This window comes from Trachurus trachurus (genome assembly GCF_905171665.1).
Source record: "Trachurus trachurus genome assembly, chromosome: 14".
Classification (NCBI taxonomy): domain Eukaryota; kingdom Metazoa; phylum Chordata; class Actinopteri; order Carangiformes; family Carangidae; genus Trachurus; species Trachurus trachurus.
This window is the reverse complement of record NC_139903.1, coordinates 15,255,925-15,270,304: the sequence shown is the minus strand read 5'-3', so window position 1 is coordinate 15,270,304 and position 14,380 is coordinate 15,255,925. Positions and strand designations below refer to the sequence as shown.

At 44.7% G+C, this 14,380-nt stretch overlaps 1 protein-coding gene across 1 annotated transcript in view; it reads left to right on the top strand.

Moving 5' to 3' along the window:
- Positions 1–11,477, top strand: part of LOC310997173 (ephrin type-B receptor 4a-like) — a 35,651-nt gene extending 24,174 nt beyond the window's left edge. Inside the window, exons 5-17 of the mRNA XM_083986834.1 lie at positions 690–842; positions 2,577–2,912; positions 3,007–3,131; positions 3,646–3,811; positions 4,475–4,571; positions 5,929–5,993; positions 6,180–6,293; positions 6,703–6,950; positions 7,068–7,283; positions 7,700–7,849; positions 8,184–8,377; positions 8,810–8,968; positions 9,246–11,477. Coding sequence (XP_083842960.1) covers positions 690–842; positions 2,577–2,912; positions 3,007–3,131; positions 3,646–3,811; positions 4,475–4,571; positions 5,929–5,993; positions 6,180–6,293; positions 6,703–6,950; positions 7,068–7,283; positions 7,700–7,849; positions 8,184–8,377; positions 8,810–8,968; positions 9,246–9,354 — 2,132 coding nt within the window. The 3' untranslated portion in view covers positions 9,355–11,477. The remainder of the gene's footprint in view (positions 1–689; positions 843–2,576; positions 2,913–3,006; positions 3,132–3,645; positions 3,812–4,474; positions 4,572–5,928; positions 5,994–6,179; positions 6,294–6,702; positions 6,951–7,067; positions 7,284–7,699; positions 7,850–8,183; positions 8,378–8,809; positions 8,969–9,245) is intronic.
- Positions 11,478–14,380: the final 2,903 nt, after the last annotated feature.

Here is a 14,380-nt window from a genome sequence, read left to right as displayed (position 1 = left end):
GTCAGTGAGTGTGTGTGTGTGTGCGTGTGACAAGGTGACAGCGTATTACACACTCACACGTAGGACGGTGTCAGTGTGTTGGATCTGGTGTGTTTTGTGTTCATGTAGTCGATGCTAAGAGGAGAACGGGTTCAGACAAGGGCAACTAATCAAAATAATCATTATCAGTTAATTTATGTATTGGCATTATTTTAATCAATGGAACAAAATTTGCAAGTCTGCTTTTTTTTTGCATTATGGGTTTATAAACTGATCCACTGACTTAACTTATCGATGAATCAACTAAGCCTGTTTGTTTATATCTTGAGCATGATACTGCTGTTTTCGGTTTTATTGATGAGACAATATTAGGCTCAATAAGCGAAGGCACTTCTTTGTAAGACTCCCACACGTGCTGTCTTTCATTCAGACATAATTAGCTTCAATGATAAGCAGCATGTCAATGGTGTGTGTTCACTGAATACACCATTACTATGAGATTTATTACTGTGATTGTCTTCAGCTAAGAGGCCTCATTACACAGCTCTGTCTGTCAATCTGCAGCCATCTGGCATCTAAGTACCCACAGAAAAAAAACTCAACAAATGTGTTTGCAAATTCACTTTGACCCACGACTGTGTGTGGCTCTCAGTGTGTGGAGATTTTATTGACTGTATAATTTGCTCTCTCTCTCTCCTCTCTCCTCTCAGCCTGTCCTGTGGGTCACTTCAAGTCAGGCGCAGAGGGACAGTGCACGAGCTGCCCGGGATACAGCCACGCCACCGACAGGGGGAAGAAGGAGTGTGCGTGTCGCTCTGGATACCTACGCGCAGAATCCGACAGTCCAGACGCCCCGTGCACTAGTAAGTATGCATACAAAGGTGCTTGGGCACAATCCACATGCAAATATGGAGGTGCTAAGCAACACAGGCATCCTCTGGTTTGTTCTCGCTCTGCACCTTTCCTTGTTCTTCTTCACTTTGTCTCTGGTGCTGTTTCTCTTTTCCTCTGGTGTCATTTATCCCGGCTCCTCTAATCTGCTTTGTGTCCTTTCTCCCACGGCCGGCCATTGAGATGCATGTCTTTTGTGACAGGTTGTTGGGGGCAGGGCTTTCTCTCCAAAAGTGAAGTAGGCATTGATGGTCCCGAGTGACACCTCCATGCGGATTCAGGAATTTCAATTCAGCCACACTATAGAGGTGTGAAACAGAGGGACTTCTCAATTCGGCACATTCTCTTGAAACAGCCCCAAAGAGGAAGTGAAACAATGTGAAACTCAGCATTGTTGACATTTTCTGTTCTCTGCAGGTGTGATATCAATGCCAACTAGAATTCACATCCACCAATTTTATTATTGCTGATAAGTTTAATTACAAAGGCTTTATCTTAATTATTAATCACGTAATGAGGCCATTTCTATTACATATTCTGTTTTTTTTCTACTGGCTGTGCGTGTGTGCACTTCAGCACGTCACCTGCATTTTTCAATTTGTATGCAAAATTGTGAAGCAGCCGTGCCATCTGTAGATCAGCCGGCTCCCCCCCCCCCCCCCCCCCCCCCCTGAAAATACGTGTTTTTACTTTGCTGTGACAGCCTCCGTGATTTTAATAAAGTGGATTCTGATTGTTAAGTCACAAAATGTATCACCTCTAAAAATCCCTCCACCTCCAAACGTTGAATTCAGAATTCATGCGCGCTCAGATTGTCTGTGATGTTGCCCCACTTGGGTTTCCAATGAGAGCACTTATTAGCACTTAAGTTGGCTGCAGGCTCACTGACAAAGCTCCGTCTCCTTGGCAGGAACAGAAACTTATTCACAGCAGCAGAGTGGTATTGCTGTTAAGTTTCGCATGCCTTGAGGCAATAGCTATCTTCTTACAATTTTCAGACAGTGATCATTATCATCCAGTTTCAGACAAACTGTTAAATGCTGCAACACATATGCTCCCGTCATGACGCACGGCTTCTGCAGAAGCGTCGTTCTGCTCCGTGACCACATGTGCAGTGTCCTCACAGTGGAAATGCATGAATAAATGGTCTGTGTGGGTCAGGGGAAGGTAAAGCAACAGTAAAATGGCACAGAGGAGATTATAATTTGATTTGATAGAAGGATTTTATACAGTGTGATTGCATCAGGAGGACGCGACAACTGGAAAATCAAATATGATGACATTTTTGACCGAATAACGCGACAATATTTGAGGGATGGCTACTGGTGCTTTCTGAGGGCTTTTAAAAGCTGGAAATGTATCATATGTAGTGTTGCTGTAATGACTCCACTGAGTCAGTTTAATAAGTTTAGAAAATTGCAACACCTGAGTCTGACATCCGTGACAACATTAAAGGGAATAGTTTGACATTTTGTGAAATATGGTTATTCTCTTTCTTTAGAATTGAAGATTGAGACGACCACTCGCTCTTGTCTGTATGTTAAATAAGAAGAAGTGCATTTTCTATTCTGTCAAGCAGAATGATTTTGCTATTACAGGAGCTTGAAGGATGATTTTTCTGTTCATTTCCAATATTTATAACATTGGGATTATTGCTATGGCAATCTAATTTTGCCTTCTTTGTTTTTTTCCTCCATTATTTGCAGAACCCCCATCGGCGCCGCGCAGCATCAGCACCAAGATCAACGACACCACGCTCAGCCTGGAGTGGAACGAGCCTCTGGACAACGGCGGCAGAACAGACATAGCCTACGCCGTCAGGTGCTCGGTGTGCCGCACGCCCAAGGGGCCGTGCCTCTCCTGCGGAGACAGCGTCAGCTACCGGCCAGAGCAGGTGGGCCTGCTGGGGCGCAGGGTGGAGGTGTGGGGGCTGCTGCCGCACACGACCTACAGCTTCACCATCCAGGCGCTCAACGGGGTTTCCCAGCTCAGCGGCAAGGACCCCGCCAGCGACAGTGTCAACATCACCACGAGCCATGACGGTGAGAGGGTGCAAAAGGGGAAAAAAAAGAGGTGGAGAGGTAAAAATAGTCTGAATTTCATGTGGTATTTATAATTCTTCTGCCATCTGTGCAGTTCCATCGCTGGTGCCGGTGATTCACAAGAACGACTCCACAGAGAGCAGCCTGACTCTGCACTGGTCTATCCCGGCTCAGCAGCACTACGCCATCCTGCAGTATCAGCTACGCTACTGTGAGAAGGTGAGAGCTTCCCGGCGACACCTCTCCACTCAGTGGCTGTTCGCATTTCATTGTTTCCTAGTCACGCATACTCACAGCTCAGGGTTAGAATACACTGGAAGACAAAGTGAAGATGTGGGAAACAGGGAGTGGCAGTAATTAATGTGGATTTTCTCACACAGTCCCAAATCTTGCAGGTGAAACCAAAATGTCCTATAATCCCGTGAATCATCCAAACAAATTGAGGGAGCTTCAAATATTTGACAATGTTAATGAAATATTTCAGAATATCGGCTCAAAACGTGGTTGTCTGATTTCTGAGACTAAGACTTTGACACAAGAAATTAATTTCACAATCAATGCAAACTTCTGACGTGTTAATTAACAAGAGATGAAATTAGTGTGAATCATCTTGGGAGGATTTTTTAAAACTCCTATAAATGACTTTAGTGCATTTTTGGTGGAGTTTGTTGAGAGTGTTTCTTCACATTCGTTCCCTCAAGTATTCCTGCTTTATGCTTCGCTTTTCATCCAGGAGCGACGTAGCGAGGAACAGTGCCACTACACGGAGAGCAGCAGGAACCAGGCCGTGCTGACAGACCTCCGTAGGGCCACTCAGTACGAGGTGCAGGTCCGGGCACGCACCATGGCTGGTTATGGCAGTTTCGGCCCTGCAACCATCTTCCGCACCCTGCCTGATGGTGAGAAAACGCCCTGATCCCAGTTGAAAACAGACTTTCTCACACCTAAATGTTGTTTTTCAAATTCTTCTCTGTCCAGTCAGACTCGGTTGGTTCTTGTTATTAATGCATTGCTCATGTCCTTCTATATAAAGAGGATCTATGCAAGTCCGGGCGCTTTTCCGTTGTTTTGCTAATCCTCCTCCCGGCCATGTGCATTTGTTTTCAAAGAAGCCGACGAGAAAGCAATCCACGGAGCGGTGGATAACGTTATAAATCATATGTTGCAATGTGTGAATTTGTGTAGTCTTACCTGTCATAAACAAGTCTCAGCTGTGCTGCTGAGACAAGAGCTGGGACACCGGGTCGGCAGCTCTGATCTGGAGAGGTTGGTTTTCAGCCAACAGACGCCAGGTGGAAGGCAGACAGCTTTGTAACAAGATACAGTTGTTTATTTAACCATCACAATTACTCCAAAGCTGTTTAATTAAGGTAAATATGTAGCATAGTTGAGGTGAAAAGTCCTGCATAGTTCCTCTTTAACCTTTTCAACATTATAAATTCCTGTTCTTGTTCTCTTTGCTCTCTTTTACCACCGATGTAAACTTCCTGTCACAATTTCTGTCCTTACATTCTAACTCTGCCTGTGTCTCATTTTCTTTCTCTCTCTCTTATTTGTCTCAGGCTCTGATTCCTCCCAGTTCTTGATACCTGGCATCCTTATCGCTGTTGGGATGCTGCTGCTTGTCATTTTCGCCTTGGTGACTGCTTACTGCATACGGTGAGAACAAGGGAAGGGGAAAAGAAGCCAAAACAAAAAGAAGAAAAGCTGACAGAATAACAGGAAACAGGGAGAAAAAAAATGGGGGAAATCGAAAACCAATAACAACCACGACCCCAATTTTACAGTTTTACACCACTTTGTTCTTTTGTTTATACAAAATATATCTTATCAACAGCGGATTTGCACTCTGTTACCCACACCGTTTTTTTTCCCCTCTGTGCGGCGGTTCAGACACAAAGCAATGCTCATGGTGTCTTTTGCTTGCACAGCTAAAAGTTATCCTGCTCATTAGAACATTTTCCTTAGGCTTCATTGTTTGAGTAAATAGTGTTGGATGCCATCAGAGGTAGAAACTGCGTGTGTCTGTGCATATGTGTTTGTGTGTGTGTGTGTGTGTGTGAGTGAGAGTGAGAGAGAGACACAGACTCAGAGGGATGACGATAGAGGTAGAGGGCAGGGAGAGACAGGATGCAGGCGTCCCAACCCTGTTTCCACAGGACAAGAGAACAATAGCTGTGACCTTGTGACACACACACACACACACACACACACACACACACACACACACACACACACACACATACAGTTACACACACACACACACACAAACCAGTGGCTGAGGCCCAGATCTGCCACTAACCGAGGGTGGTGCATTATTGCTATTTTAGGCTTATGAGGTGGGAGAGGGAGAGAAATGGAGGAAGGCAGGGATCCAGTAGCTACGGGGCTGTTACAGTCTTAAAGTGGATGAGCTTTTGCCAGCAGAATTATAATGGAGCCACTTGTGTCAAAGAGCGGGACCATAGGCGTTGGCTCAGGTATTCGTCATGACCCGCCGTGGTACATCGTGCTCGTGTGGAGAAGACTTGCAGGTTGTGCAAGGCCTTTAACAAAAATGCTTCTCACAACACAGCGGCTTTTTATTATTGTTATGTTGAACAATAATGAAAATGAATGGTGGTGTTTTTGGAGCGGAGAGCGTCCTTCTGGAGTCTGGATCCCTGTCAACTCGAGGGTTATTGGTCTGTAGCTGAACTCGGCTCTGACCTCTGCACATGGGCCTCTCAGTTATTCCCAAAGGAGGTCAATAAATTATCATATTTTGCTCCGCTCTACTGGCATCCCAGAGTTTCTATCATCAAATAAAAATAATCACACAGTGTTTTTTTTTTATTTTGAGATGATCATTTTTTCAACAAGACATATTTTCATTGTTTTCTTTTGTTTTTGCATCTGATTGTTGCAGCATGGTTTGGCTTCACATTGAGAAGAGCTGGTTGAACATTCATTTTTCAGAAAACTGTGCTGCCATCCTAATCTTACTTTATTTATTCCCATCTCACTGTGCCTGCAGCCGACACAACCGAATAAAGGACCCAGAACTGAGCGACAAAAACAGCCAGTACCTCGTTGGCCAAGGTAACAGATCAAGGACACGCACACAGACACACACACACACACACAGACACAACAAAACCTTGGCTGTTTCCAACTCGTTCTCATAGAGAAATTCATATTTAATGTGCCGGGCTCATTGCGGCTTATATCTCACTAAACATTTCTTCTTTTCCTTTCCCACGACTCCGTTTGTCTTTCTCTCGCAAGGGATCAAGGTTTATATCGACCCCTTCACCTACGAGGACCCGAACGAGGCAGTGCGAGAGTTTGCCAAGGAAATCGATGTTTCCTTTGTCAAGATTGAGGAGGTTATTGGTGCTGGTAAGTCCCAGCCGTCTGCCTCTCCCAGTATTCACAAATGAGTGAACTCTGCACTGGTCGTCCCTCGGTGTGAACTCCCAGACTAAATGTATTTTTAAAGCGCTGCTGATTGTTCTCTTTTAAAAATAACATCATTAGCAATAATTCTAATTTAATGTTAAACTGATTCTGTGACATTTAAAGTCATTTCCTGTCTTGTCTTTTATCAGACAAAATTCAATATATGTGTGCAAATAAAGCAATTAACTGATAAATATGTTAGCAATGTTAGTAGCCTTCATTTAAACTAAAGGGCACCAGTAGCTGCGAGCGAGCTGTAGGTTTGCTCATGATAATAGTCGTCCTCCTAATGCGCTGAACGCTGCTAAAGCAAACAGCTCTAATGGCTGTTTATGTGTCTGTGCTGCAGGAGAGTTCGGCGAGGTGTGTCGAGGACGGCTGCGAGTCCCCGGGAAGAAAGAAAACTACGTCGCCATAAAGACGCTGAAGGGAGGCTACACGGAAAAGCAGAGACGGGACTTCCTGTCCGAGGCGTCCATCATGGGCCAGTTCCAGCATCCCAACATCATCCACCTGGAGGGGATCATCACGGCCAGCTGCCCCGTCATGATCCTCACAGAGTTCATGGAGAACGGCGCCCTGGACTCGTTCCTGCGGGTCAGTGATGGAGAGGAAAGAGGAGACGCGACTAAAAAAACAAAACAAAACAAAACAAAAAAAACGCCACCATCTCTTCCCTCACTCCTCCAACTCAAGTGTTTCTCTCCCCCACAGCTGAACGACAGCCAGTTCACGCCCATCCAGCTGGTGGGCATGCTGCGCGGAATCGCCTCGGGCATGAAGTACCTGGCAGAGATGAGCTACGTCCACCGAGACCTGGCTGCCCGCAACATCCTGATCAACAGTAACCTGGTGTGCAAGGTGTCTGACTTCGGCTTGTCACGCTTCCTGCAGGAGAACTCGTCCGACCCGACCTACACCAGCTCTCTGGTGAGATGACGACAGCCCCTCCTCAGTTACTGCCATAAGAAACTCTTCCATAAATTCATCCGCATTTTTATTCGCTTGCAGGAAATGAATTAAAATCTTCCTCAAATTTTTAATTTTAAAGCTGCAGCTCATGAGCAGGAGACCAGGATGCTGTTAACGACAAATAAACCAGCGTGTCACTGATAATGACATTATTATACGACTTGCTTTGTTTTGTTTGATCTTGAATCTACAGGACTGATGCAGATATTGTCTAATTCAATAAAAAAAAACACATTGCGGAAATATAAAGTGCCTGTAGTCACATTATTATTTTGAGGAAGTAGCTTTCAAGATGTTTTTCATGTTTGTCAGAGCCCTGTCTGACCACGTTTATGTGAAGTCTTGCGGTGTTGACTGTTTTCCTCTCTGTGCAGGGAGGTAAAATCCCAATCCGCTGGACAGCACCGGAGGCTATAGCCTTCAGAAAGTTTACCTCAGCCTCAGATGTGTGGAGCTATGGCATCGTCATGTGGGAGGTCATGTCTTTTGGAGAGAGACCCTACTGGGACATGAGCAACCAGGATGTAAGTTTGAGCAAAAAAAAAAACACGTGGGCAGTTCTTGACAGTGATGGTGAAGGTTTTGTTAGGCGCAGCACGAAGCCGAGCTTTTCCTAATTAAAAGTTTGCGTAATAACTTTTCCATTTGCATTCTGAGAAAAAAAAAACTTTTCACATAATCAATTTGTCTTAAGTCTTAGTGCTTGAATAGTAGCTGAATCATGAGATTGCCTCTTTCCTCCTTTGTAATGTTTATTTTTTCCTCTTGTTTGTACCTTTGCTAATCTTTTAGGCCCCGGAGCAGCTCAGTATTGATTTAAATACCATTCAGCTAATGAATTGGTTTCCCTCCTATTAGGTAATCAATGCCATAGAACAGGACTACAGGCTGCCCCCTCCCCCCGACTGCCCCACCCACCTGCACCAGCTGATGTTGGACTGCTGGCAGAAGGACCGCTCGGCGCGCCCCCGATTCACGGACCTCGTCAGCGCCCTGGACAAGCTCATCCGCAACCCCGCCTCGCTGAAGATCGTCGCTCAAGAAGGAGCGGGGTGAGAATGCAGAATGCGTTTGTGGTGATTGACGGACAATGAGGCAACAGTGACAGTAAATATGCAGCGTGAGAATGAACTGCAGCCTGTCCTGTCACATTGTCCATTTAAAGTTCTGACGTTTACCCTCCTGCTGCCCAATCTTATGTACCACCTTAATGTCCCGCTGTGACCTGTCAGCCGCTTGCTGAGCCCATTTCCCTTCCTCCGCATTCTGCCTGTCGGCCGCTTGCATACACGGCGGCCGCCCCACCCCTGACAAATCCCATTGTTTGTCCCTGTCAGTCACTCTTGAGTCAGATTATACCTCTGGGTGTCGGCAGGAATGTTGCTGCAGGACATATGGTCGACATAAGATCCTTACTGGGTTTTTTTTTTTGGCGGTGACGGTGTGTGTAAGTCCTTTCTTTGTTTCTCCGCTCTGTCCCCCAGGCCGTCCTACCCCCTGCTGGACCAGCGTGCCCCTTTAGCCCTCTCGGCGTGTGCTTCGGTGGGGGAATGGCTGAGGGCCATCAAGATGGAGCGTTATGAAGACAGTTTCCTGCAGGCTGGCTTCAACTCAGTGGACCAGCTGGCCCAGATCACCACGCAGTCAGTTCCAATTGCCAGCTTTTCTCTCCAAACTGATACTTATCTGTGGAGGAACAATTTCACTTTTTAATTCACACCTCCTGGCCACAGGGTCAGAGCGCCAGACTCGCTTTTAGTAATGACAGTTGCTAACTAGATTCCCTGAAGTTCATTTTCAATTTAAATCTGAAAGTCCCAGAGAGTAAAAAAATTAATGACTGAAATATCAGTTTCATGTCCTTCAATTTCTTTTTACTTCCTCCTGTCTAATTATTGATTTATTTTCATCTTTATTTAGGGATCTTCTGCACATGGGAGTGACTTTGGCCGGGCATCAGAGGAAAATCCTCTCCAGCATCCAGACCATGACCTTTCGGAACAAGAGCACTGCAACCGTGACCTTCTAGCTCACCTGTCCGCTGACCTGGAGGTGAACAGCAGCACACAGGCGCAGCCATGAACCGAGAGCACTCTGCATCCTCTCCTGTGACCCACTTTGAACACAGACTCCCAGAGAGATTGGCAGAATTTTATTCATGACCAGGAGGAAGAGGAAAAAAAAAAAAAAGATCAAAAATCAGCAGCTGAAGATGACTTTCCCCCTAAAAGGATGAGAGGAAGTTGTCCAGAGAGTGGCGAGTCCTCGTCACCCGCAGTGACCAGGGAGTGAAGCTGATGATGTGCAGACGACTGACTCTGCCTCGTTTCTACAGTTTGTGCTCAGTGTTTTTATATCTAATAAATGTGCTAAATCAAGAGGAGAGACAGATCAGAGTTTACATAGTTTCCGTGGTGTCATGTCATTTTGAAAACTGGCAGTTGACGGGTTGCTGACCCAATAAATCGTTGCTTCACCAAAGGAGACTCATAAAAAAGAAAAAGAAAATGCCAGTGCCAATTCATGGACTCCGTTTTAATATATTGTTGTCTAACTATGAATGAGAACTGCTTTCACACCGGGTGTCTTGCATCAAATCCATGTGGATTAAATCACTAACAGGCACCTTTCACATCGAGACTGAACATTTTAATGTTGATTTTACTTTTTTTTTTCCCTATTTGATTTTAACATTACCTCCTCTTTACTCAGGTGTGATGTGTAATGCAGAGTTTGGAGAGCGTCGTACTCGTTCTAATCATGCTTCTCTCATCTTACTCGGTCTCTCCCCTCAGCAGCTCAGCTACGTGCGAGCCCGAGGAGAGACACGGAGACATATCAGCACTTTTGGCATTTCAGAGTGAATTGTAATCTTCAGTCACTCCATGTGTTTCTGTTGGAGTGTGGTTGATTATTTCCACTGCCCGTGTTTCTGCTGGCAGCTCAGTTTTATTATAATCAGACTGAACAAGGACCAAGTCGACTCAGAGACCAGACAACACTGTAGAATTGGTTTTTTTCTTTGTAGAAATTACCAAGGAAGCAATCTGGTGTGTTTTTCTTGATATCACTGATAGAATTTTTAACTCAGTATTCTTCATCTTCCAGTGCCATTCAGTCATCTTTGTGGACGTAAATGCCAATTTTATAGAACAGAAATCTGTCATGGGTGATTGAATTTGTCTCATTTAAATGTACCTTAAAGGAGGTTACTTTGACATTTTGAGGTTCACTGTATTTTTTTTCCTTCATCAGATGTTGTGTAGTCGACATCATGTCTCTGCTTTAGCCCCAGCTAGCTCTATGGAAATGGTTTCCTAGCACATCCTAACAACGGGCTAGCTCGTCGTTGCCGGTATCCACTGGTTTCAAGGTGGAATGCTAACGACATTGTGGGAGCTCCTGTTTGATTAGCAGAGTCGCCCCCCAGCCCCTCCTCACCTCACATTATTACATGTTCCTTTTGAAGAGGAATAATGGACCAGAGTTCAAAATGTCAAAGTATTTCTCAAAGACTTTGCATCTCTTCACAGATAATACCAGGCTTCTTGACATGTGGGTCATGTATAATTTTCCCAGGTAGCTCACAGACCTGCAGTGAATCGGAAAAATGGAGCTACAAAAACAACTCCATTTATGTTGGATATAAAATGTATAGTATCTTTCTTTTTTTAATGGCTTCCTCTGTATGTATCTCCTTTGTAGTAGGGGTTTTGATTTATTATTCAGCTGAAGATTCTTTTTATTTTGTTCAGAATAGTTCCTTTTGGACGTTTATATTTCATTTCTATCATATGTTATAATTTTCTAAGGATTAAAGAGGTTTAAAGTGCAGTTAACACACATTTAATCCATTGAAATATGATGAATAAAATAAATTCAGTCCCCTTAATGCACACCAGAGGTTGTGTGCGGCGGTGGTCTTGTGCCATGTGGTCACAATCATCTATTTTTCATCTCCAACATAAACGTATGTCGGGCCTCAGTCAGAAACACTGGTATTGTCGTGCAAGAGTCTGAGACATTTCTGTAAGGATTGTGGGAGAGGTGGTCTTCATATTGAAGATCTCAATAAAATCAACTTTGAAATGATGAATAGATAAAAGTATGTTTTGATTACTGTCCTGTGTGTAGGCTAATCTGTATTCAGTAATAAAGATGCACAGCAGTGTTTACCATCAAAGACTCATTTTTCTGAGCAAATCACAAGTGAAAACTGTACAAATGTACGTGGATGTCACTGTACGCAGACATAACAGGAAGCTCACTGTGTGACCTGAACAGTGCAACACATAATTTACCTGTCTCCGGTCTGATGAGAGGTTGATCTGTCCCGCTGACCCCGTTAACCTATGTCCTAAATTTGAAGCGAATGGAGAATCACAACAAAGCAGCGCCGCCACTGCCAAGACACTTTTATTTCTAGCTTTTCTCAAACCTTTATTCCCTAATTGAGTTTTACATCAGTGCACAAAGATTACAACAAAAAATAAGTGGTTCTTGGTCGTCTTGTTTTTTCTTTATCTGTGGTTAGATAAGCCCTCGAAGGATCATAGCACAAATGTGGAAATAAAACATCTGGGGCGGCGGGGGTGTTTTTTTTATTTCAATTTTTTTTTTTTTTTTTTTAGTTCTCCCTTTTGTCACAAACAGGCCTCTCATCTCTCCCGTCGGCCCTTTTTTAATAATGAGAGAGAGAAACAGGAGACTTGCACGGGTGAGGAATGAGTCTCGCTCCCCCCAACGTCTCCCAGTCTGGCCATCTCGCAGCCGCTTCCTTTTGCCTTCTGTTTCTCCAGAGAGCCCTCGGCCCCGAGGGTTCGAAGCTTGTCCTCTCCTATGTTTCCCTTCCTGGTCCTCAGCCCTTTTAATCATGAGGAGATGTTCTTTTCTTCTCCTGTGCCTCGGGCTGAGAGCAGCTTATAGCGCAGCATAAGCTTAAACTCTTTCTGTCTCTGTCTCACACAGACACACACACACTTTTTTTCCTCTTCTCCTCCTATCTCCAAAGCCACCATAGTCAGGCTAAGCTGCCAGGGCTTTGAGAAGTGTTTAGATTCATTGATTAATGTACTTTGATTATCTCTGTGTTACGGCCTCATCCCCCTCGTGCTGTTGCTCTCGTGTGGCCCACAACGCTCAGACCTGCACATTTGGAGATAAAAACAACAACTGTTCTTGTGAGCATTTTTTCTTTCTTTAATCCCACAGTGTGTTTTGGCCGGGGTGGTGCAGTGTTTGAAAGAGAGAGAGAAAGAGAGGGTGAGAGGCATTCACTTCTGGTTTCTGCTATGTGCGGCCTTTGACCCCGCCGTATATTACAAATCTAGCCTGAGCTTTGTCTGTGTATGTGAATGGGCATTCATTAGGTGCTGCTGCCGAGCCGAGAGCGGAGCAGGCCCGCCAGGTTTTAGCATGTGGTGGATTGTGTCATTCCCCTCTCATTCCTGTGTGCATTCAAGTGTGGAGAGAGGGGTATGTCTGTCTGTGTGGGTGGGTGGGTGGGTGGTGGAGGTTGGGGGTTAACCCGTGAGACAGGTACATGTGTGTTTGACAGCAAAAAAAGGGGGGGGAAGGGGGCAGGAAGGGGTCTGATCTGACATGGTTTCACCCTGTCTGGAGTAGTAAACAGAGCAGAAAGTCAAAGTGTGAGCCTGCATCTAATGTGTATTGTTAACAATGTGCTGCAGCGACGGAGCTGAAGTAGGGTGGGTGGGTGGTGGGGGTGAAAGGCGTTTTTTTTTTTTAAGAAAAAAAAAAAAGTTCAAATTTGAAACAGCTGAGGCCACATATCCTGAGTTTGAGTCAGACTCACTTGATCCAGACTCCTACATTTCAATAATGCAGGTTTATGTCTCGAGACTAAATGGAGGAAACTCTGTTATCTTCAGCATCAGGGTTTCTAACTGCAATGTATCAGAAACCTGACATGTCTCTGCTAAAGATCATGACAGCTGGTGATTCATGCTTCTTTTTGAGAACAACCAGAAACACAGAGAGGTGAGGTGAGGGAGAGGACAAGGTTTTTGGACGTCTGTCTGTCTGTCGGTTTCGTACAACTGTTTGTTCCCAACAGACTGAACTGTCTGAAGCAGCGCTCACTCTGGATGTGAATGATCGTTGTATCTTCTCACCACCTTGCATTGAGTACGGTCGTTAGGAACAGCGAGCAGCACACTCATTCCCAGCAAACTACCTCTTTTTGTGACAAGTCGCCCCGAGCTTCCAGTGTCAAAATGGCGGAGTGGCCCTTTAACGTGTAAAATTAGATCATTTTTTTTGGAGACTGCTGACTGATTTAATCCGTCTTTTTGAATCTGCAGAATTGCTTTGATTTTCCTCGGCAGCAGTGGCTTGAAGATGGAAAGTCAGATTCGAGATTGTCATTCCTGTGCAGCTCTCTCTGTCTCTCTCCGCTTCAGGTGCCGGATTTCCTCTCTGAGATGACTTGCAGACAATTTGATCGAAATGGGCCCAATATTTCTGAGCAAATCCACCGAAGCGGCCGGCTAAGATTATTTTTTCACCTGTGTACGCCGCTTGATTGTGGAGAAAGATAGGAGGCACATTGCTCAGGTGGAGCGTTTCCACTCCACTGTTTCATATTAAATCTGATCACCGGGAAAGTTGTCGCTGCCTGCTGTTCTACAGAGGATCATGTTGGCTTTGCTGCAGCTTCTGTCAGACCATCACTGTAAATAAGAATTTTTTCTTAGCTGACCCACCTGGTCAAACAAAGGTTGTGAGGATTTAATCATCCTCTGTGCTGCAGTAAAGTTTGAAGTAGAATTAGTCTTGTACTTTTCATCTTGAACCTAATCCAGTTAATCAATGTAATCCTTCAGCTGACAGGCCCCTGCTGTCCCCTCTGTTATTATTGTTATTATTTCTTGCAGCAGGATATTCAAACATTGTTTTATTATCCACTTCTCAACAGTCATCTTCGTAATCTATTTATTTTTGTGATGTCTTAATTTATTTGAATTTTCCTGAATTACAAATGAAGAACATATTTGGCCTCGGCTACAGTTATAGATCCACATTCAGCCGGCTGC